Genomic DNA, 25426 nt, shown 5'->3' with positions numbered 1-25426 from the left:
ACACAAAAAAAATGTAATTTACTACTATCAACTTCGTATCGACATAACATTAATCTTGTATCTTCAAAAACTCTTTAGAGAAATGGACAGACATCCACTTGAATATAGGATCTGCCTGTCCACCAGGATAAACCTGTAAGTATGCTTTGGCCTGAGGAACACTTGTCTGTTATCAATGATAAATGGTGTATTTCCCTCTAAAGTCCCATACAAAAACCAATCCAATGTCAGATAAAAGTGGCACCAGAAACGGGTGTGCAATTACACATCTCACTGGGTAAATACGATGTCAAATGCCAGGTGTTGAAATAACATCTTGATAGACGCTTTAATGAAAATAAGGTGAATGTTAACACAATGTTCATTGTGCATGCATCTAGCAATTTCACTAATGTAAACAATTTGTGACAGCAGTTTTTCACCACTTATGAAATACATAATTATTTAATGAATTCATATATTTCAGGGTTGAAGAGTCAATCATTGTTCATTGTAGCGCACTTGAAATTCATGAACATATCAATACCATGAAAAACTTCGAAAATATTCCCCCCCCCCCCCCCCAAAAAAAAGAATAACTACACAGTACTAATTAATTTTGTTTCTTCATGACCTGTGAGAAGTAGGTACAGTTTCTATAGTCATCTGGCCCAGAAAATGGATGCATGATGTTAGTAGAAGTCCCTAAATGTGGCCTTCGAAGAAACAAACCCAAACTATGCTCAATTTGTTCTTAAAAGAAATGCTTCGTTTTATACAACAAGAGAATGACGTTGGCATAAAATGCAAAAATCAATGAAAATATTTGTAATTTCATGTGGCTTTACTTACAGCCCATGCATCGAGGAAATTCATATTCAAATACATTTCCTTTTGCTTGACAGATGGGCACATCTTTTTCTAACCAATAACCTGGATGAAATTAAACAGTTATCAAGTCCCTTTCGAGAAGTTGGATACATGACATAATAATGCTATCAAATAAGCAATAGCTCTCTGATTTTTTTACTTTCTTAAAACATAGATCAACTTGATTCAAGGCACATCTCTAAAGAGAGATTCTATGGGCCTTCATACTTTGTTTTTTGAACTTTTTATCCTCATTCTGACAGTGTGATTCTGAGCGGGCGACCACCATACCCTCTCACATACACATGTACAACCACTGCCGATCATGGGGATCAAGCTCGGGTCGCAGCAGTGAGAAGCTTAAGAAAATCAGGGTCGGGGATCAAAAATAGGGTAGGCTGGGAAACCACAACCACACAATTATTTTTAGGCCTAATAATGATATGTTTGTTAATCTATTGATTTTGGCATTTCAGTTTAAGAACTTGATACTGTGTAGAATCCACAATGCAGAACTAAATCTGTAAACCAGGTAATTAAAAAACTGCACATGTGGTCTTTCTCTGCAAATGGGCTAACTTATCTACTGGACAAAAGGTATGAAAATAATGGGATTTACAAGTTAGCAAGCTAAAGTCTTATTCTGCTAATGAGTTAGATTGAAATACTGTTGTTACTGACCTGACTGAGTTTGTCTCCGGACATGGCTGCCTCCAGCGCACAGTGTAGACAGGAGTCACTGGTCGTGTGTTCCCCGTGTTCCTCTCGATGTTCTTCTTGTGGCTGCTCCATTTCTGTGCTGGTCTCTTTTTTCTGGAAATAACGAAAACCAAACCATCATCATAAGTGTGTTGGATCTTGATCCAAATTTTGTCGTAATTTCCCTAGCTCCGAGAAATAAAACTTCCATGAGCTCATTCTTTTAATCTCAGTTTCACTTTTTTTACTGTTTGTTTCCTCTATAAAATTGAGACTTAGACCAAATGTGAGCTTGTATATGCTTTATAGCCTGTTTAGCATGGTTTCTTCAGGTACATCAATTCATGGATCGAATTAGTTCGAGTAAAAATATATATTTTCTAATGGAAACAATGTCAATGAAACTTCAGTAAATGTCAAGGACACTTGATACAAACGAAAAAATGGATGCATGGATGGATGTATATTTTTTTTCACTTGACGTAGTTCCACCCTCCTGTGACGTCGTAAGATTTCGCAAAGTCAATGATTTATTTAGATTTATACAAGGCTGGAACATAAATTTTGTTGTAGTCTTTTTCAATAGTTATTGCGACAAATCTTGTTAACCTTAAAATATTTCAAAAGTCTAAGTTATATATGAACAAGAGGTACTGTGAGCAATGCTCACTAAGAATACCCCCGCTTACCCCAATCTCCCAAAGGGTGTTGTTAATAGGCATAAATTACCTCTTTCCTGAGTGTAAAAATATAGTATGCCTTTGTATAAGAAAATGGAAGATATAGTCCGAACACAAATCCATGGTATAAACCTATAATTTTGACCTTGAGATCAAAGGTCAAGGTCATATAGAGGTCATGAATGTACATTACACATAGTCTCATGGTGATACACCCATGTCTTATGGTATGACTATGTCAAAACCCTATAATCAATTTTGACTTTGAGGTCAAAGTTCAAGGTCATATAGAGGTAATGAAGGTACCTGACACATCGTCTCATGGTGATACACTCATGTGTCAAATATGGTATGCCTATGTCAAAGAACAAAGAAGTCATGGCCCTGACACGAATCCATTGTAAAAACGTTTAATTATGACCTTGAGGTCAAGGTCATATGGAGGTCATGAAGGTACATGACACATCGTCTCATGGTGATACACTCATGTGTCAAATATGGTATGCCTATGTCAAAGAACAAAGAAGTCATGGCCCTGACACGAATCCATTGTAAAAACGTTTAATTATGACCTTGAGGTCAAGGTCATATGGAGGTCATGAAGGTACATGACACATCGTCTCATGGTGATACACTCATGTGTCAAATATGGTATGCCTATGTCAAAGAACAAAGAAGTTATGGCCCTGACATGAATCCATTGTAAAAACCTTTAATTTTGACCTTGAGGTCAAGGTCATATGGAGGTCATGAAGGTACATGACACATCGTCTCATGGTGATACACTCATGTGTCAAATATGGTATGCCTATGTCAAAGAACAAAGAAGTTATGGCCCGGACACGAATCCATTGTAAAAAAACCTTTAATTTTGACCTTAAGGTCAAGGGTCAAGGTCATATAGAGGTTATGAAGGTACCCAACACATCGTCTCATGATGATCCACCTGTGTGCCAAATATGGTATGCCTATGTTAAAGAACAAAGAAGTTATGGCCCGGACACGAATCTGGAGACAGACAGACGGACAGACAGAGTGATTCCTATATACCCCCCAGAACTTCGTTTGCAATAACTCTGTTTTCATTAAATTATTTATCAAGTCCATTATAGGATAGATTTCCTTTACTTTTCACAAACATTTTGTATATTTTTTAAAGAAACAGTTTCATACAAACATTTTATATATTTTTTAAAGAAAAATTTTCATGAAATTGTTATGAATGCTATTAAATTGTTTTAACTAGTTTTTGGGAAATTTTGATAATGCTGTTTGAGGAAAATTGCAATTTTCTGACGTTGATAACAGGAATATGTGTGCTAATTGATAAAAATTTCATTAATACCGCAACATACAAACTTTATCATTTTCATTTGTTACTACATTGTATAGGATTATACATTCTACATGAAGAGTTTACTGATGTGTAAACTCTGGACATTTTACTCACAAACTGAATAAAAGTGTGAAGTGTTTAACCTTTATAATTCCAGTTCATTCATTATATTAACAACTTAAAAAATTTGAATAGTTTCCCCGCACTACGTTGTTTTCAGGCGAGTATGGCTACATCACGTTTTTGGATTTATTGATGTGTAAACTATTGTTCAGCTTTATTTTTGTCCAATCAAAACAATTGCAACGAATAACATTGGAATTATTAAGATATATTATATGAAGAATCAACAATCAGATATAAGATTGAACCTATAATTCTAGAGGGGTGGAATTACCTTAATTTGGTTGTAATAATAAAGGGTTATTGAACTTATATTGTTGAATACTGGCACGAGTTGGCTGTAAAAATGCACGAGCTTGTGATAATAACCCTTTTATTATATAGCTAAAGTATTTAGTTGTTAAGTTATATTCCTTTTCACTCAAAATACTTCAAAATAGACGAGAATTCATCAATATTGGCATCTACGGTGAAAGTGTGCAATATCAGCATGCATTTCTTAACTGTTCAATATTAAACCTGTCATTACGGCTTGTTAACGTCATTACGGTAAGGTCAAAATTGAACGTTCATACTCGGAATGTTTCGGGCGCACACGATTTACGCAATGCAAAGTTACCGTTCAATAAATTCTCAGGATATTGAATGCTAACATTCTCTAGATTTTACGTAGATTTTATAATAGACTATTTATTAGCTATATAATAAGTACAAACATAAAATTCCTAATAAATAAGGAACTTCAATTACATGTAAATTTTCTACGATGTTCAAAACTTGAAATTTATAGTTATTTGAAGTAAACTGCCAAAAAAACCCGATCCTATCATACCGCCGGTTCTGGAGTTGTGTGTATTTCTTCTGTATATTCAGGAACGCGGACCTCGCTCCGCACTGGATGGTTCCGCTCCAGTGCCCCTCCAGCAGACATGGCTCGCCGACTCATTTCCAACTTCAGGTCCAATTTGTCTTTTAGAACTGAGGACATGGGTCTTGGTGTTGTGTTCAGGGACTGTCAAATCAAGGAACAGAATCACATATCATCTGTAGTGAAGAATTTTACCTCCAGGTTCTAGTTTTTAAAGGAATTCAAATCAAAGAACAAAGAAATATGGTTATATGTTGTCTACAAATAAAAATATTATCTAACCTGGATATCTCTAAAAGCATGAAAGACAAAACTTGGGACTTTAGTATGAATTTTTACAGAATTTTTACTGCTCAAATAAAAGAAAATTCAAACTAAAGTTTGAGATTTTTTCAAGATATACAGACCTGATACCAATGTACAAATTGTATTATGAAATCAGAAGAAATTTTCACTATTAAATTTCCCATCCATGGACTTGGGTATAATTTAGGAAACACATGAATCGGAAATGTTGAAACAAAGAGGATATACATGCATATATAAACATGATTTCTTTCATTCAAGGAATGAATTAGACAGAAATCAATTTCCACTTGGTAATAATAAATGGGTTATTTAAGATATTCAAGATTTTCCATTCGAATACCTCATTCTATGTTTTGTCATGTGGTTCAATAGAACCATTTTTAATATGGTGGCAATTTTAAAAGAAGTTAGATTATAGATCAGTAAACATTAAAATTATTGAATAAATTTTTTTGAATAATTTCAAATCATATGATGCACATGTATTTTTATCATTAAATGAAAGGTGCCATGTGTTGCTGCTAATTACATAAAATGTGTTGCTCCTTATAATTGACTGGGTTTTTAAGAACACTAGACAAAACATGCAGGTTCAAGGTCATGCAGGAAGCTGACGTGACTGTTGTACGTGCTGGAATCGCATTGAGCTCTAATCATCAATATACAAGTACAATGTTTAATCATGATAAATATACGTCAAGTAAAATGTTTAAATCATTACTGTATTTTATGTAAAAAAAAATATCATGATTTTTCTTATGAACAAAGCCTCAACATTCAGATGAAACTCTAACTGGCAGTGTAATATCTAATAAGCAAACAACAGTGAAATCTACATGACGGACCACTGGCTGACATGCTGTTTCTGACATTCATCTGCAGACATCGAGACTGGCCATGCAATCACTGTATAACACCCAGCCACATACATAGACCTAATCATCTCGCCACAACGACAGTAGCCACACTGTGGCAACATTGTCTTACCCTGAATATAGTAACATGACGAAATAGACGATCTGGCAAAATTCCCATGATCAACTCGTAATGCTGAGAGTAAACAGACTTTCGTTAATTACTTAAATGAGTCAGTGTTAATATGAGTTCATTAATTAATTAAATGAGTCAATGTTAATATGAGTTCGTATATCACTTAAATGAGTCGTGTTAATATGAGTTCGTAAATTACTTAAATGAGTCGGTGTTAATATGAGTTCATTAATTACTTAAATGAGTCAGTGTTAATATGAGTTCATTTATTACTTAAATGAGTCGGTGTTAATATGAGTTCCTTAATTACTTAAATGAGTCGGTGTTAATATGAGTTCATTAATTACTTAAATGAGTCAGTGTTAATATGAGTTTGATGCAAAAAAACTGAGCTAAAAGAAAAAGAAAAAACCACATCAAACGGATCCCTCCGGTTACATGTTGAACATAAAACCCCAGTATGTATACAATTCTGTGTATATTGTCCTTATATTCGATAGGTTTGAATCATTACCAAAGGGGACAAACTCTGTTTAATCCTAACACGCTTTCTCTAAAACAAAGGGTGGAAAACAATACAGTTTCTATAAACAACATTATTCAACATTTTTTTTTTAGTTTAGACTGCATACATTAGTTGAGTGAAAAATTAGATACTTATCAACTTCAAAATTCATTAAATGCATACAATCTGTTCTATGTTTAATGATTATTTTCAGATACAGTAAAACACAGTTATAGCAAACCTCTGGGGCCAGTGAAAAAGAGTTTGTTATTACCAAACTCCGTTATATCCAATTTCACTATTTTCCTCTCATAGGGGAATAAATATAATTTCGTAATAAGCCTGAATTCATTATAAGAGAGTTTATTATAAGTGTGTTTTACTGTACTGAATCAATGCATATAATGTAACTATGTCACATGTTTTACCTTTGTTTTGGGGGTTTCTGGGGGAGTGATTGGGGGTACCCGGGGGGAGTATATGAGGGGGGTGTTGGGGTCATTGGTGGTCATCCAGTCTGGGGTATTAGGTCTCATTATCTTGTCAGCCAAGCTTGCTTTTAATTCCAGCTCCCGCTGTAGATCCTCCACCGTGTGAAGTGTCAGTCTGTAAATCACAAGGGAATTCAAAACAATGGAATCATAATACGCTATTTTCAATCATGAAAATTCCTCCGACAATGAATACAATGTATTTTGTTTCAGTGACTTTTTACTGGATACACTTATACAAATGACTACGAAATGTATCACCCTAAAATATTACAAGTGCTATTTTTTTTAATTTAAGTAATTTTATACTTATATTTTGTAAGACAGATCATCATATTGTAATATCATAAATTTAATTTAGAACAGCTTTATTTCATAAACACATATCATATAATACTGTGTTATCTTCATTAAAATATTAGATTTGAATTTTTTTGATTTTTAAGTACTGATGATAAGCTGTAGATATACAAATTAAATGTGCGTAACTTGGTACCATCATGCAAACTGTGAAAAAAAGTAATACATATGTAAAACAAAAGTTGTCATGCAGATTTCATGCTGTGCCAAAATGTGAAAAATAATCCTCCATTTCTTTCTTACTCCCATCTCCACCCATTTCTAAGGATGAATAACACATTGTTTAAACGGAAAAATAAATATCACAAATGTATTTCTTGTTCTTTTAAACTTTGTTGCTCAGCCCAAGAGCTCAGACGGTTACTATAAAACCACTGATTTGTAGACCTCGAGTTCCAATCTTGCAAGGGTTTTACTTTTTCTCCACCAAATTTTCTGCTAAAACTGCATTTCTTTCCCAAATAAAGAAGAATTAAGGTTTTTGATTTCAAAACGTGTCCTCCACTTTCCATTTCTAAGTTTTCTCTGGTGTGCTATGCATCCTTAATTAAGTACAGTATATAACAAGAAATATGATTTCATGCCATTACCAATCAATAACTGTAATTACTAATGTTAAAATATATGTACATATTTCAAATTGTTAGTATCTAAAAAGTAATACTTATTATTCAAATCAGCACTGTAATAGTAAAAGAAGATTGGATTCAGCCACTTTCATCATTATTCTTCTTCTACAGAGCCTCAAAGAAAGTTTGTGAGAGCCAGAAAACTAATTATGATAATGAGGTGTTGTGTCAGCCTCGTCAAGAGAGAATTCTTTCTAATCCTAGACTCACGTAAGCAGAGTGTCACATCATCAAAGAAAATGATTTCACAGTGAGATTGAAAACTGAGCTGATGAAATCAAAACTTTTTAAACTCTGTGCTAGATTTTCCTTCTAGGAGCGTACATCAGCGATAGCATAACAGAGTGGATATGTTCAGCAGATTTACTAAACAGTCAGAGAATAGATGTGTAGAAAATAAAAGTCAGAGAATAGATGTGTATAAAATAGAAGTCAGAAAATAGATGTGTAGAAAATAAAAGTCAGAGAATAGATGTGTATAAAATAAAAGTCAGAGAATAGATGTGTATAAAATATAGGTAAAAAGAAAACTTCACTGAAAGAAGCTTAATGCACCATTACCTGTTTTTATACTTAAATGTTGCAATAAACTCCAAGAGCATACTGAAACATAAGGTGGAATTTTTACAAGGATTGGTCGACAACAATTTTTGTTGCAAACAATGTTCATTTTACCCAGTGACACTTTGTGTGAGTTTTGTTTTCTGAAAATACATTTTGATTGAAAGTTAAAAAATTAAAAAAAAAATAATTACTTCTTAATCAGTCAGTTGACATATCAACATAGAAATAAAATCAGGGGTTGGTTAAATATCAATGCACCTTTACAGAAAGAAAACCATATATACCTTTTTATTTATTCACATCTGAATCTTTGGGATTATGTTTCATATTTTTTGATATTTGTAGATATGAATTGAACCCGCAGTCTTACATGTGGACAAATACGGCAGTTCCAAGTTCCCCAAGAGTTATTTCCCTTTGTCAAACTCTTCCGTAAATTATGACGTAAAATATGATGATAGTGGGTACATTGGCTAATTACTATCGTTGTATTATTTCTTAAAAAATAATATCCAGAGTTTCTGAGACCATCCTATCTCAGGGGAAAGGCAACTTTAGTGAGTTTATGAGTATTGGATAACAAAATGGCTCAAACAAATACTGTTAATTGCCATCTTTCTTTGATAAAAGCGTCACTCATGTAGAAGAGGAAACGAATAATGATTTAATAGCCAATTTGATGATCTTATTCAAACAGATTGTGCTGGATATGGCCAGAATATACATACCAGTGGTTGATATAAACAAAAGTTACGCTTTTATTACATTAATTGTACGTAATCGTTATGTACAATGGCAGTCTACGATATAATGACGTATACATTGTGTACCCACCATACGTCATAAAATGCGAAAGAGTTCGACAAAGGGAAATAATTGTTGTGTAACTCGGAACTTGCGTATTGAAGTGAAACCTAAATTATCTGTTTCCCTGAGTATGCGGACAGGTCGGAGAAAATCGATTTGGTGTGTGAGCTTACCTGTCTCCAATTGCACCCTTTGGTTTCCAGAAGGACAGGGCTTCGTCCCACATCAGCTGTTCCATGTTAACGTATGTGTAATGATCCTCGCTAACCTTGAGCTTACTTTCCATGGCACCATTAGCAACTGAAACAAAACCATAGCAACTGAAACAAAACCATTAGCAACTGAAACAAAACCACTACCAACTGAAAGAAATCGGCAGAAGTACTTCACTAATGTGTAAAGCTCATTTACACAGCAATCTCAATGGGACCTTAAAAGTTGCCGTGTTGTACACATAGAATTTAAGCATATTTATTGTGTTGATTTGTAATCGAACAAGATGCATTTGTGAAACAATGATATCCCCGTATGGCCAAACTCAAAGTCATGAGGTCAAAACGTTTGTTATGAAAAGAATGGTCTTGACACATGGAGCACACATGTGAAATATGAAAGCCCTATCACTAAGCATTCAAAAGTTATGGCCAAGGTTAAAAGTTTTCAAAAGAGGTCAAACTGCAAGGTCAAAGTCATGAGATCAAAAATTTGCTACTTAGAGAAAGGTCTTATCAAAAGGAATACACTTGTGAAATATGAAAGCCCTATTGCCATCAAATCAAGTCATTACCAAGGTTACAGGTTTTTGTGGACAATGAAACTGATGGACTGACCAAATACTATCTGTCCCTGAATCCCCAGCTACAGGGAGATAAAAATGATATATCATAAATTCATTGTAACTATCTGTCATAATGGATGCTTTTTTAATTTTATTTTTCCATGTACTTAACTGCATGCTTCCAAAATGGTGTTAAAATTTTGTCATAGTAATTTAGTTCCAGAGAAAGCTTTTTGATCAAAGTGCAATATACCTGGCACAGAATCCATTGCTACCAGTGCGACAAATGGCTGTGGAAGACCCACAATCTTTCCAAGGGTCTACAAATATAACAGAAAGGGGAAATCAATTTAACAAGTGAAAATAAATCAAGTCAAATTAAAAAAATTTTTACAAGGAAGATCATTAATACCTGTGGTCCAAGAAGCAAAGGGTCCCCAAGATCTGAAGAAATAGAAACAGTTTTACAGCGGTAGATTTATACATACATCTGGTATAAAATAAACTAATAAATCAAACATACTTCCTTTTTTCTGTAAATGTTGTATAGGTGAACTCTCTGAGAGTTATCTCCCTTAACAGAACTAACAACAAGACTCCTTACGTGGAAATTTCTTTTGGTTTCTTTCAGCACTTCTTTTGGCACTTAGAACTCGGGGTGGGTCCTTCTCTGGACTAGTCATTCCTTTGGCATGGAACTCTGCCATTTCCACTGATCCAGAATTCCTTATAGGAAAGGCTCTTCGGGACTGCGGAGCATTCAGATATTTTTACTATAGAAAACAACCCCCCGTTTTGTTTGTATTTTTCATTAGAGTACTGAACCCAAACACTTACTGTAAGAATCTCGTCACACTTAGACATCTTTGGAGCTTTGTTGCTGATGTTGAGGGACTGTTCCTGAACCTTCTGCAGAAGGAGTTCAGACAGCTCTTCATACAACCGTCTTACCTCTCCCTATCAAAAACAAGAGGCCCATAGGCCACATCGCTCACCTGAGTCACCTTGGTCCATATCAGAAGATTTTCCATATCTATTTGCATGTAAAACCGTAGTCCCTATTATGGTCCCAAACCTACCCCTGGAGGCCATGGTTTTTGCAAACTTGAATCTACACTATGTCAGAAAGCTTTCATGTAAATGTGAACTTCTTTGGCCTAATGGTTCTTGAGAAGAAGATTTTTAAAGATTTTTCCTATATATTTGTATGTAAAACTTTGATCCCCTATTGTGGCCCCATCCTACCCCAGGGGGCCGTGATTTTAACAATTTAGAATCTGCACTATATCAGAAAGCTTTCATATAAATCTCAGCTTTTCTGGCTTAGTGGTTCTGGGAAGAAGATTTTTAAAGATTTTTCCTATATATTTGTATGTAAAACTTTGACCCCCTATTGTGGCCCCATCCAACCCCCGGGGGCCATGATCCTAACAATTTATAATCTGCACTATATCAGGAAGCTTTCATATAAATCTCAGCTTTTCTGGCTCAGTGGTTCTTGAGAAGAAGATTTTAAAAGATTTTTCCTATAAATTTGTATGTAAAACTTTGATGCCCCCCTTGAGGCCCCATCCAATCCCCGGGGTCCATGATTTGAACAAACTTGAATCTGCACTATATCAACAACAACAAAAAAACAAACAAAAAAACAAACAACAACAAAAAAACTTTGACCCCCTATTGTGGCCCCATCCGATCCCCGGGGGCCATGATTTTAACAATTTAGAATCTGTACTATATCAGGAAGCTTTCATATAAATCTCAGCTTTTCTGGCTCAGTGGTTCTTGGGAAGAAGATTTTTAAAGATTTTTCCTATATATTTGTATGTAAAATTTTGAACCCCTATTGTGGCCCCATCCGACCCCCAGGGGCCATGATTTTAACAATTTAGAATCTGTACTATATCAGAAAGCTTTCATATAAATCTCAGCTTTTCTGGCTTAGTGGTTCTTGGGAAGAAGATTTTTAAAGATTTTTCCTATATATTTGTATGTAAAACTTTGATCCCCTATTGTGGCCCCATCCAACCCCCGGGGCCCATGATTTGAACAAACTTGAATCTGCATTATGTCAGGAAGTTTTCATGTAAATCTCAGCTTTTCTGGCTTAGCGGTTCTTGAAAAGAAGATTTTTAAAGTTTTTCCCTATATATTTGTATGTAAAACTTTGATCCCCCCTTGTGGCCCCATCCTACCACCGGGGGCCATGATTTGAACAAACTTGAATCTGCAATATGTCAGGAAGCTTTCAGGTAAATTTCAGCTCTTCTGGCACAGTGGTTCTTGAGAAGAAGATTTTTAAATGACCCCACCCTATTTTTGCATTTTTGTGATTATCTCCCCTTTGAAAGGGACATGGCCCTTCATTTGAACAAACTTGAAAGCCTTTCACTCAAGGATGCTTTTGGCCAAGTTAGGTTGAAATTGGCCCAGTGGTTCTGGAGAAGAAGTCGAAAATGTGAAAAGTTTACGGACAGACAGACGGACAGACAGACGGACGCCGGACAAAATGTGATCAGAATAGCTCACTTGAACCTTCGGTTCAGGTGAGCTAAAAAGTCAAGAATTTCACAAAAGTTCTCTGTAGAGCAAAAAACATCAAACTGATGATCAAGAGGCTGAAATATCTCATTTGTCATAAAGTTGTGCTGTTAGTTTGCTGTTGACATCTATGTTTAATAAAATATCCAAATATGAAGCATAGGTGAAAGACTTTTTTCTTTCATTACGAGTTTGCCAAGATATATAGAATCAACATCGGAAGCAAATCAATTTTTATTTTGGTGATTTAAAAATGTTCTTGTATTTCTTTTTTAAGTCTACATTCAGTGCTTAATTTGTCAAAATTGCTTTTGATGTCAACTACTCTGGAAATTGAAACATCCTTACCCCTTCTTGTGACACATTGGCTGACACAGCCGTGATTTTCTGTTTGATGTCATGATCCCCAGTCGCAGTGACAACTAAATTCATCACACCTGAAAATGTCACACGTGTATCGTAAACATCATGTGTGGTGTGTGTCTTCTGCAGACTTACTTTGGTAACAATATTACTGGCCCGATTATACAGTCAAACACGCTTATAATGAAGACACTTATAATGAAATCCCTTCTGAGAGGAAAATATAACCATGTTTTACTGTACACTCGTACTATTGTGTTAAAATGGAAGAAAAATGTAATTTGAATAGAGAAGAAATATAACAAAAAATTCACTCATCTAATAGGTCAATTCATTTTTGCTCTTGACCTTGAGTTTGAATCTTGGGTTCAGGGTCAATGAATGCTCTGTCAAAAGAAAACTTACCCACATCTTTGGCAACATACTGGAAAAAGGCTGGCACAATGCACAGCAGTTGAACGACTTCTGATGCTAGCAAACTTTTGTAATCGTAGTACCTGTAAAGTTTCATAAACAAGTGAAGATAATCAACAGTAATTACTATGAAGAATAAAAAATTAACAGTACTGCAAACACAGACCCCTGTATATACCAGAGGTGGAATCAGGTGCCTAAGAGGAGTAAGCATCCCCTGTTGACTGACCACACCCATTTTAACGACTACAGAATTTGCGAAATGTTGACTTTAAATAATACTGTTTAATCATCAAGTTTTGTGGATTTGTGAAAAAAGTACAGTCTCATTGTTACATCATTCATGGAAAGCTATTCTTAGTTCTTTTACGACCAAAACATTTTATTTGATTGTCTGTCACATCCAAGGAAGCCAAAAAAAATTGGTATTCCATGACAAATGATGACATCAATGCTGAAAAAATAGAAAATGTGACGATACTTACAGTGTGTTGAGTTTGGACTTAACAGCAGAGTGTTTGGCATTGGAAGCATGACTGAGCTTGACCAGTTCACTGACCGTGTAGAAAAGACACAAGTACAGCTTATCATACAGACCACCATCCTGTGAAAATGAAGGAAAACCAAGATGCAAGATGTCTTTGTTAAAGACAATAATTGAATTGAATGGATCCATTCAATTCACCACAATGAATGAAACTGATACAAAGTCTTAACTTAAAACTTTCAGTTTGCAAAATATGCAATATGAAAATAACAAACAGTGATCAATCTTATAAATCCTATAAAGAATACAAAATTAAGAGTTGGACAAACACAGAGCCCTGGAAAACCAGAGGTGGCATCAAGTGCCCAGGAGGAGTAAGCATCCCCTATTGGCCAGCCACACCCGTCGTGAGCCCTATATATCTCTATCAGGTAAACAGAGCAATCCATAGTCAAAATCAGTGTGTAAAGAACAGCCTAATAATTGGTATAAAACATGTCAGACAACATTATATCCAGAAAAAGCTTGTATTTGCAAATTAAACCATTATAACCACCATAGAATTTGCAAAACGCTAACTTTAAACGAGACTGTTGAAACCCCTGTAACACCAACTTATTTGTCAGTAGCCTGTCTCAATTAAAAAAATTATCAACTAAGGATAGTTTAAAAGTTAAGACCAAGGTTAAAGATGGGCAAAGACAGAAACACTCAGTGTTATACAGGCATACTGTACAGGAAGTGACTCCGACATTTTACCTCAGTGTTATACAGGCATACCGTACAGGAAGTGACACCGACATTTTACCTCTTTGTCATCTTTATCGATTTTAACAGCCCCCAGTAAGACACACACCAGAAGACACCTGACATCTCGAGGTAAAAGGAAGAGATCCATGGAATACACTTGTCTGGAAGAAACAAAACTGGGTCAATGTCGAAGTCCAATATGGTTTCCTGATTCACAGGTTGCAAATAAATATAGAAAATCAACATTTCCCGGAACATTGATTGAGCCGTCTGTGTTACGACTTACCCAATCTTATTTAGTTTGGCATCTGTGTTACAACTTACCCAATCTTGTTTAGTTTGGCAGTGTCCAATGTTTCTTTTACAAGATGAGTTGGTAAAACAAATTCCAACGAGGCCTGCAGTGACACATAAACAAAAACCACATACAAATCACACAGAATTCTATCACCTCTTTGGATTTTATGATTTAAGTGCAAATGCTCTCTACAATATCTGTACTAGCCAAGATTTCTGATCCATCACTGTCATGGCAGATTTAGCAAGAGTTTTGTAGTTGCCATGCAGCACCCAACATCAGATTATTGATGTTCATTTGCATGCTATCATTATTAACCAATAAGAATACATGTACTAGAAATTGTTTACTGGCTATGTCCTGTGTTTACAAAAATTATACAAAAAATAGAAATATGTTTTTGTGTTACCATAGTAATGTGTTACTGCATTATCACTAGCAATATGTTGATGTGTTACTATGTAATATGTTGATGTGTTTCCATAGTAATAAGTTGATGTGTATCCATAGTAATATGTTGATGTGTTACCATAGTAATATTTTGTTGTGTTACCATAGTAATATGTTGATATGTATCCATAGTAATATGTTGTTGTGTATCCATAGTAATATGTTGATGTGTTACCATAGTAATATGTTGTGTTACCATAGTAATATGTTTTTGTGTTACCATAGCAATATGTTGCTGCATTATCACTAGCAATATGTTGATGTGTTCCCATAGTAATATGTTGATGTGTTACCATAGTAATATGTTGTGTTACCATAGTAATATGTTGTGTTGCCATAGTAATATGTTGTTGTGTTACCATAGTTATATGTTGATGTGTTGTCATAGTAATATGCTGTGTATCCATGGAAATAAGTTGTGTTGCCAAAGTAACATGATGATGTTTGTTGGTTTTATGTCCCATCGAGTATTTTTCACTCATATTGAGACAATATTGTGAAGTACCACAAATTCAGACATATGCTTAGCTCTTACAGCCGTAGCAGTGAGGGTTCTTCAACATGCAAACACCTGCCACAACATGGGACCTCCGTTTTTAAGGTCATATCTGAAAGACCCATGATTCTCACTTCTAAACGCCGAGCATTTGGCAAAGGAGCAATCACTATCTATGTTTACGTCTTAGGTTTAAACTCATGACCTCCCGGTTACAAAGCGAACGCTCTACCAATGAGCTACTGTGACCAGTTGTAATATGTTGATGTGTTGCCATAGTAGTAAGTTGATGTGTTGCCATGGAAATATGTTGATGTGTTATCCATAGCAATATTATGTTGTTGTGTATCCATAGCAATATGTTGTTGTGTTGCTATAGTAATATGTTGATGTGTTGAATAGTAATACATGTATGTTGTATCATCCATAGCAATTTGTTGATGTGTTGATGTTTGTAACCATAGTGATACGTATAGGTGTTATTAATGTAACATGTTGATGTGTTATGCTGTTGTTTATCCTTATCAATATATTATTGTGTTTAATCCCAAAGCAGTAACATACCACTAAAAATAGCAGAAGCATATTACACCTCTCTCTGTCCTCAGGACGGGCCTCCAGTAGATCCTCAATAAAGGTCCTCCGGTACCTCATCACCTGAAACTCTCTGTATACAGAAATATCAAATTACTACCTCATGATATGAAACTCTGTGTACAGAAATATCAAATTAGCACCTCATCACCTGAAACTCTCTATACAGAAATATCAAATTAGCACCTCATCACCTGAAACTCTCTGTACAGAAATATCAAATTAGCACCTCATCACCTGAAACTCTCTGTATACAGAAATATCAAATTAGCACCTCATCACATGAAAGTCTCTGTTTGCAGAAATATCTAATTAGTGCTTCATCACCTGAAACTATCTGTACAGAAATGTCAAATTAGCACCTCATCACCTGAAACTCTCTGTATACAGAAATATCAAATTAGTACCTCATCACATGAAACTTTCTATACAGAAATATCAAATTAGTACCTCATCACCTGAAACTCTCCATACAGAAATATCAAATTACTACCTCATCACCTGAAAGGCTCTCTACAGAAATGTCAAATTAGCACCTCATCACCTGAAACTCTCTGTACAGAAATATCAAATTAGTACCTCATCACCTGAAACTCTCTGTATAGAGAAATATCAAATTAGTACCTCATCACCTGAAACTCTCTGTATAGAGAAATATCAAATTAGCACCTCATCACCTGAAACTCTCTGCATACAGAAATGCGAAATTAGTACCTCATCACCTGAAACTCTCTGTACAGAAATTTCAAATTAGCACCTCATCACCTGAAACTCTCTATACAGAAATATCAAATTAATACCTCAGCACCTGAAACTCTCTATACAGAAATATCAAATTAGTAATTCATCACATAAAACTCTCTGTACAGAAATATCAAATTAGCACCTCATTACCTGAAACTCTCTGTATACAAAAATGTCTATAAATACAGGGTAGATTATGTGTGCCATTTATGACTGTCAGCTTTAAATAATGTCTGACTTACAATCCACCACAAAAACAGACACAACCAAGAGTTATGTTGCTGATAAATCTTGTACAAATTTCCCTAGAAAACACCTCACCAATACATGGACTGTATAATCATTCATTTTTCATGGAGGTTTCTTTTTTTGCTTACAAGGCTGATACCCAAAACTTTAAATCCTTCACAAGCAAGGGAGCTGATCTACATGTACAATAAATTATAATGTCTCTTCCATTGCAAAATGGAGTCCCCATAAATATCTTTTTCAAAGCACAAAGATTTAACCCCATGAAAATAAATCACTCTACAGTCTGTTTATCACGGACTCTGTGGAGGGATGTTCCTACCTATTTGTGTACTTCTTGTCTATCAATAGGTCCTCCTGGATGTTGTAGCCAAGGTATTTCAGTCTCTTCTTGTCAATCTCTGATGATAAGACCACACATTTTAATAAGAAATACTAGTCTTTCAAAATTCAATCAAGGTAACTAGAGTGTAAATCTTGCTTATATCTAACACACTTATAACGTATTCATGCTTATTGAAAAGTGATATTTATTCCCCTAAGAGAGAAAAAATGTAATTTATTGGAGATAACGAAGTCTGGTTACAATGAACTGTTTTTGCAGACCCCGGAGGTTCAATTTAACCGTGTTTTACTGTATTGTGAAATTTTGTTATAATGAACTGTTTTCACTGGCCCTGGAGGTTTGCTGTAACCGTGTTTTACTGTATACCAAAATACATGTAGAATACAAAATGGAAAATTAGTTTTTTGCTCTAAGTCTAACACCAAACATTCACTTTCCCCTTATCTTAAACCTACCTATATTGTGAACACCATTTGCTGGAAAACTTGTCATGACTTTGGTGGCCTGCAATAGAAAAAAATTAAATTTCACACATGATAAATTTCACACATGACAAGTAATATCCAATGAAAAACAGCAGATACAAAAAGACTTATCTTTGGGAAACATATCAACACAGAGATGTAATTAATTGCACTAATTTTCAAAACCCCAATTAAACTGAACATTTAAATTTTGGAAAGAATTTCCAATATTTTTCATATAATATCCATTTTACAGAATCTATATTTCTAGCCATCATGGCTGAGAGTTAACTGGAGAAGCAGCATAAAAAAACACTAAAACACAAATATAAGTGCCTGTCACACCTGACTGCACCCTGGGTAATCTGAATAATCACGTGTATTCAGTACTTACCTTTGGGCCATAGATACCACTGACTTCTATTTTTTTTCTGGCTGTAGGAATAAACCATTCTTTGGACAATTTGTGTCTCTACAAAGTGAAAGATAAAATTCTAAGTCAAATAAACAGTAATTAAGGACCTGATTTCATTAGATGAATATGTCACTTCACTTACAATTGGTGATTTCAGAATTCAGCAATCAGTGTTTTTCACACCAATTTTAAGTTACCTTGTGCCCTATTGATTTGGGAACAATCATTGGCATTTTTGGATATTGCGAATTTTTCAATGTGGATGTCTTCTATGTTTGAAAAATTACATATATTTATACATGGATATATATATATATATATATATATATATATATATATATATATATATATATAAAACTATTGATTTTTAAAACTATAGAAATAAAGCTTTAATCTCCTTGGGGAAATTTTTCAACCATTTTGCGAATTTTGGACAATTTTTGTGAGGGGAAATTGCCTGAATAAGATTATAGGGATTCTTATGTATGAAAAACACTGAGTACTATTAAAGGGCCTAACTTCATCAGATGAAAATGACACTTCACTTCAATGATTTCAGAAGTTCGACAAATGTATGACATTTTACTTACAATTGGTTTTGACGTTAATGCTGAATCTTGGAAAAAGTGCTTCACTTGTAACCTCTCTGCAGCTATAAACAGTACAACTTATCCACATAATCATCATAAAATACATTAATACCATTTATAATAAAACTTTATTTCAAATTCAGATATGCAAACTAGGGCTTAAATGATTCACCGAAATATTGATACTGTTCAATGGCCTTTGCCTCGATTTTCAGTTCAATTCGTTTATTACAAACTGGTTCAGTAAAATACATCAGTCACAGCCTGTACTTATTATTTTTACCTGCATGAGGGACAAAATAGTATCCAATAAAGTTCAGATTGTTGTTTGCCTTGAGTCTGACGAAATAATAATGAACTTCATTGGCTTAAACTACAGAGTACAGATCCAACAGGCATCTTACCTTTTGGCAGTTTGGAAACATTTTTCTTTTAAAATCATAATTGTGAATCTTGGTAATTAAATTTTTCTTCAATGTTATCATTGGTTTCTTCTGTAAATTGTATCGTATGAAAGTATTGAATCGTGGCAGAAGTATTGCAATATGTATCGTATCGTGAAGGGGGCGTATCATTTAAGCCCCAATGCAAGCAACAATGTAAATCAGTAAAACTTTTCATCTTAATCATGTTAATCATTATGATAATGATAAATCTTTATTTCAATGTCGGACATACAAGCAACAATGAACATTACTATAGCTATATTTACAGACTTCCACGAGTGATGGCGCTAAGGATTATAATCAGACTAATAACTCCCATACGGAAAATCTATTGGATATGTTCGAAAAACATTATATTTGAGCACTATCATCTTTCTAAATGGCCTTTGCTACACCACTGCAAATATTGCTCATACTAAAATTTTAAAATCCTTATGACCTTGATCTATTCTAAATAACCTTGACTGAGGATCATGACACATATTGTAATTATATAGCGGCTTAAGCATTAATGTCATAGAATTTTGTTTTTCTAATTCTTACATTCCACCATTCCTGGAGAAAAGTACCCTCCAGCCAGGCAAAATAACAAACATACTTTAAAGTTTTAAAATCTCAGTATGTTAAATTAGAGAAGATCAGCTGACATCAGTATGTTACAATATAGATGATTAGCTGACATCACTGGTTTCCTGGCTTGTATTTCTCCAAAAAATCCAAAACTTAAGTTTGAGTTTTTTTCATTTCAGCAGTTAAAATTTGAGTAAAATCTCAGACTTAAGTCCAAGTTTTGACTTATGTGACAATTATATGTATAGTTAAGTCAGGACATTTATATATAGATAGTTAAGTCAGGACATTTACATGTAGATAATTAAGTCAGGACATTTATATATAGATAATAAATTTAGGATATTTATATATAGATAATTAAGTCAGGACATTTACATGTAGATAGTTTAGTCAGGACATTTACATGTAGATAGTTTAGTCAGGACATTTACATGTAGATAGTTAAGTCAGAACATTTACATGTAGATAATTAAGTCAGGACATTTATAAATAGATAGTTAAGTCAGGACATTTACATATTGATAATTAAGTCAGGACATTTACATATAGATAGTTAAGTCAGGACATTTACATATAGATAATTAAGTCAGGACATTTATATATAGATAATAAAGTTAGGATATTTATATATAGATAATAAAGTTAGGATATTTATATATAGATAATTAAGTCAGGACATTTACATGTAGATAGTTTAGTCAGGACATTTACATGTAGATAGTTAAGTCAGAACATTTACATGTAGATAATTAAGTCAGGACATTTATATATAGATATTTAAGTCAGGACATTTATATATAGATAATTAAGTCAGGACATTTACATATAGATAATTAAGTCAGGACATTTACATGTAGATAATTAAGTCAAGATATTTATATATAGATAATCAAGTCAGGACATTTATATATAGATAGTTAAGTCAGGACATTTACATGTAGATAATTAAGTCAGGACATTTACATATAGATAGTTAAGTCAGGACATTTACATGTAGATAGTTAAGTCAGGACATTTATATATAGATAGTTAAGTCAGGACATTTACATGTAGATAGTTAAGTCAGGACATTTATATATAGATAGTTAAGTTAGGACATTTACATGTAGATAGTTAAGTCAGGACATTTACATGTAGATAGTTAAGTCAAGACATTTATATATAGATAGTTAAGTCAGGACATTTACATGAAGATAATTAAGTCAGGACATTTATATATAGATAGTTAAGTCAGGACATTTACATGTAGATAATTAAGTCAGGATATTTATATATAGATAGTTAAGTCAGGACATTTATACATAGATAATTAAGTTAGGATATTTACATGCAGATAATTAAGTCAGGACATTTATATATAGATAGTTAAGTCAGGACATTTATACATAGATAATTAAGTTAGGATATTTACATGTAGATAATTAAGTCAGGACATTTATATATAGATAGTTAAGTAAGGACATTTATATATAGATAGTTTAGTCAGGACATTTATATATAGATATTTAAGTCAGGACATTTACATGTAGATAATTAAGTCAGGCCATTTATATATAGATAGTTAAGTCAGGACATTTATATATAGATAATTAAGTCAGGACACTTACAGTTAGATAATTAAGTCAGGATATTTATATATAGATAGTTAAATCAGGATATTTACATGTAGATAGTTAAGTCAGGACATTTACAGTTAGATAGTTAAGTCAGGACATTTACATGTAGATAGTTAAGTCAGGACATTTACAGTTAGATAGTTAAGTCAGGATATTTACAGTTAGATAGTTAAGTCAGGATATTGAGAGACTTGTGGATCAAAAGATAGGACTTATCACAAGAACATGAAGATAGTGGTCAGACGTGCTACTGTCCATCATTATGCTTCCTTTCAGTTTCTTCCTATATATCAAATATGCCACTGTGTTTGTATAGAGCATGGATATACGTGTACATACACTATCGCTATTTCTTTTGTGTAACTTAATTTTTAGTATTCTTCAAACTTTTCACATATAACTGTTTATTCAGAAAAATGTGCTAAGCAAACATGCTGTCCATCACAACATCGCAACGTTACTCATTTCTACTCTAATCGAGCTACTGTCAGAGTGTGTGTGTCAGTATATAGGGGCTCTGATACTCATTTCTACTCTAATCAGGCTACTGTCAGAGTGTGTGTGTCTGTACATAGGGGCTCTGATACTCATTTCTACTCTAATCGAGCTACTGTCAGAGTGTGTGTGTCTGTACATAGGGGCTCTGATACTCATTTCTACTCTAATCAGGCTACTGTCAGAGTGTGTGTGTCTGTACATAGGGGCTCTGATACTCATATTAATCTGATCAGTGGAGAGATCCACTGGGGAAAACCAAGAATATTTATTTATATCATCAATTGATATGCCAAAGAAACCACTGTAAATATTTAGCCTTTATACCTTGATGAGAAGAGAAAACATTCAAACTTTTGCAATACAATGATAATAAGAGGGTATAGAGAAGAATTGTCTAGCCGTGGTTACCCAACAGACGTTCATAATGACATTTTCTAACAAGATAAAAAAAGAAGGGAAATCTTTGTCCCAGTCATCTCAAAACATTCAAAAGTCCTAGGAATACATGCATTCTGCACAAAAGTCCTAGGAATACATGCATTCTGTACAAAAGTCCTAGGAATACATGCATTCTGTACATATTTAAAAAAAATCAAATATACCATTTTCACTATTTAAAAAAAAGCATTCTGTATACTACAGTGTTTTATAGCAAACATAAATTCCACAGAATCTGTCCTCTTTGAATGAGAGTCATGAGAGTGAAATGTAAATATTGGTTCTGATAAATGTAGTATAAATCTCATTATCCAAATTACCATTTCATCATTGAACATTAAACATGCTAAAAATCTGATAAAGGACATGCAAAATCAATATTTAAAGGGAAACAGAACATATGTTCATTGGACCTCAATAAATTTCAAATGAATCTAAGGTGTGTTTAAATTCTTAATAATAGGTAAAACCAACAGAATGGGCTTTTATTCAGTATTTTGAACTGAAACATTTTTATCAGTGGTTATCGTTGATATTGAAACATTGACAGTAATTTTATAAATATCCCACATTTACTATCATAGTGCACATTTCCTTCTACCTGGAATGTAAGTATTTGTGAAAGTTAAGCCTTGATCCACTTAAGGCAATATTCTGTCCTACCCCCATGTCAATATTAATTAATTAATTAAATTTTTATCTTGTAAGAGGTAATCAATAAAACTTACATGTCACTATGCGGCCATCCAACATCCATACATTTGGCAAACAGTCTATCAGATGAATCCGATCTAAGAACAGAATACCACAAATAATTATTATTTGATTAATTAAGAGAAGGATATATGGTAATTATACAAGAAAAACTTGTATTCGAAAATTAACTTGGAGAATTAAGGCTCCCACTTTTATCAACACCTGAGGGGGATTCATAAAAATATTATATACATACATGCGCATCTCAAGCTGAATTTGTGCAAATTACTTCAACAAGTTAAGAATAGACTAATGTTTGATATTGATAGTTCATACCAATATACTAACATTCAATAGTTTTTTCCCCTTTTCAACTTTGCTGTGGAGTTCTGAGATTTTTATATAATACGGTTGTAATGCATTCTACCATAGAACTAAAAATGTGTTCTACAATCATTTCACCTGGTGTTGATGTAAATAGGCCTAATAAGAAAACAATAAAATGTGTTTTTGTTGTCAGCTGGTGCTGATGTAAAATATAATATATATATATATTTAAAAAAATGAAATGTGTGTTTGATGTCATCATTGGGCCGAGATTACAGTTGCCTGCAGCTAGAACTACAGAAAAATGTGCAATGTCAAATTCCCAATAGCAACAACAAAACGATATATTTCATTATTTAAGTAAAACGCAATGAACTTGCATGTACCTGCAGTAATTAATGGAAAAAATGGGGGCAATGAATGGGCTGTGCATGTATTCATATTTACTTTCATAGTTTTCATGCTGAACTGTTGCATCAATGTGTTGCTAAATATGTATATCACTTTTCTTTAAAAAAGGAAATAAAAGTAACTACATGTATTGATTACATCAAGTAGTGTGTGGGGTTTCAATGTATTGATGTTTTTTCTTCAGGAAATTACATCTAGATTTCAAATACAAAATCTTCGATTTCTTGATAAAATAAATAAACAAAATTAATATACATGTCCAAGTTCAATTAATACTGGGTGAGGTTTATGTATTTTCAATTTTTTTTAAATTTCCTTCGAAGTATCAAACCTAGGTACTGTGTTACATCTCTGCAAATAGATGTAAAATTGTCTATGGAAACTTTAAACTGTATGTAAACAATTCATCTCCATATATTTACAAAGCTTTTGACTATGTACATTCAGTAAATATTAAGAGAGCCTCCCATAAAAGTGGATATAACATCAAGTGAAACTTTTTACATTAACGCTGTTCAAATCTAAAATGCATGAAATCTTTTCATCATTAGTCAAAATCTGTCTTTAAATTCTTAAAAAAACCTTCAGAATATGAAAATTTCAGATGGTCTGTCTAACAGTGGAAACAAACATTATTTTTGTGTACTAATACTTTCTTAGTTTACTATCAAAATCTGAATAGAAAAAACATTATGTTAACTAATATGTTAACAGGAAACAAATTGCTACCTTAAGAAAAGCATGCCAGTGTTAAAATCACTAATGTAAAATTATAAATGTCCATATTCATTGATGGGGATGCATATACTTTTTTTCTTCTTTGTGGTTTTAGTATAATTTCTAAACATGTTTTATGCACAAATTGTTGATTTAAATCCTTTAAAATGCTGTGATAGTATCTTTCTGATCTAATCACACAGTTGTTCTAAATGATCTAAACTCATTGACACAAAGCCTTTAAAGACATTTATTGAATAAATATTACCAGATAAAATGCAATGTGTATGTGCCAAAGACCTAGTCTTTATCCAACTGACTGCTTGCTAGAATAGTCTATGTGTCAAAAAGGTTCTATATTGGAACAAAAACCTCTTAAATTTTATCACTGATACATATATATATTTTTCTAGCAAAAGCGATAAACTTTCCCAACAAATTTCACACTATATTGATTGCACCTCTTGGCAAACATGCCCAATTACCACCCACGTACAAAAAAAGTTCCTAATTTT

At 33.5% G+C, this 25426-nt stretch overlaps 1 protein-coding gene and 1 long non-coding RNA gene across 2 annotated transcripts in view; one reads left to right on the top strand and one right to left on the bottom strand.

Annotated features, from left to right (window-relative positions):
- Positions 1-25426, bottom strand: part of LOC125669474 (uncharacterized) — a 120252-nt gene that overhangs the window by 58878 nt on the left and 35948 nt on the right. The window contains 20 exon segments of the mRNA XM_056162689.1: positions 1531-1662; positions 4520-4699; positions 5852-5914; positions 6788-6965; positions 9384-9510; positions 10242-10308; positions 10401-10432; positions 10593-10737; positions 10826-10945; positions 12878-12966; positions 13298-13389; positions 13792-13910; positions 14602-14704; positions 14868-14941; positions 16352-16454; positions 17697-17775; positions 18176-18224; positions 18579-18656; positions 19190-19251; positions 23489-23551. Coding sequence (XP_056018664.1) covers positions 1531-1662; positions 4520-4699; positions 5852-5914; positions 6788-6965; positions 9384-9510; positions 10242-10308; positions 10401-10432; positions 10593-10737; positions 10826-10945; positions 12878-12966; positions 13298-13389; positions 13792-13910; positions 14602-14704; positions 14868-14941; positions 16352-16454; positions 17697-17775; positions 18176-18224; positions 18579-18656; positions 19190-19251; positions 23489-23551 — 1955 coding nt within the window.
- LOC125669478 (uncharacterized) lies at positions 87-4694 on the top strand. Its single transcript, XR_007367870.2, has 4 exons — positions 87-135; positions 1113-1242; positions 1326-1381; positions 4561-4694. It is a non-coding gene; the product is annotated as an uncharacterized LOC125669478 (long non-coding RNA).

This window comes from Ostrea edulis, chromosome 4, assembly GCF_947568905.1.
Source record: "Ostrea edulis chromosome 4, xbOstEdul1.1, whole genome shotgun sequence".
Taxonomy (NCBI): domain Eukaryota; kingdom Metazoa; phylum Mollusca; class Bivalvia; order Ostreida; family Ostreidae; genus Ostrea; species Ostrea edulis.
Note: the sequence above shows the minus strand (reverse complement) of the source record. Positions and strands in the feature narration are given on the sequence as shown.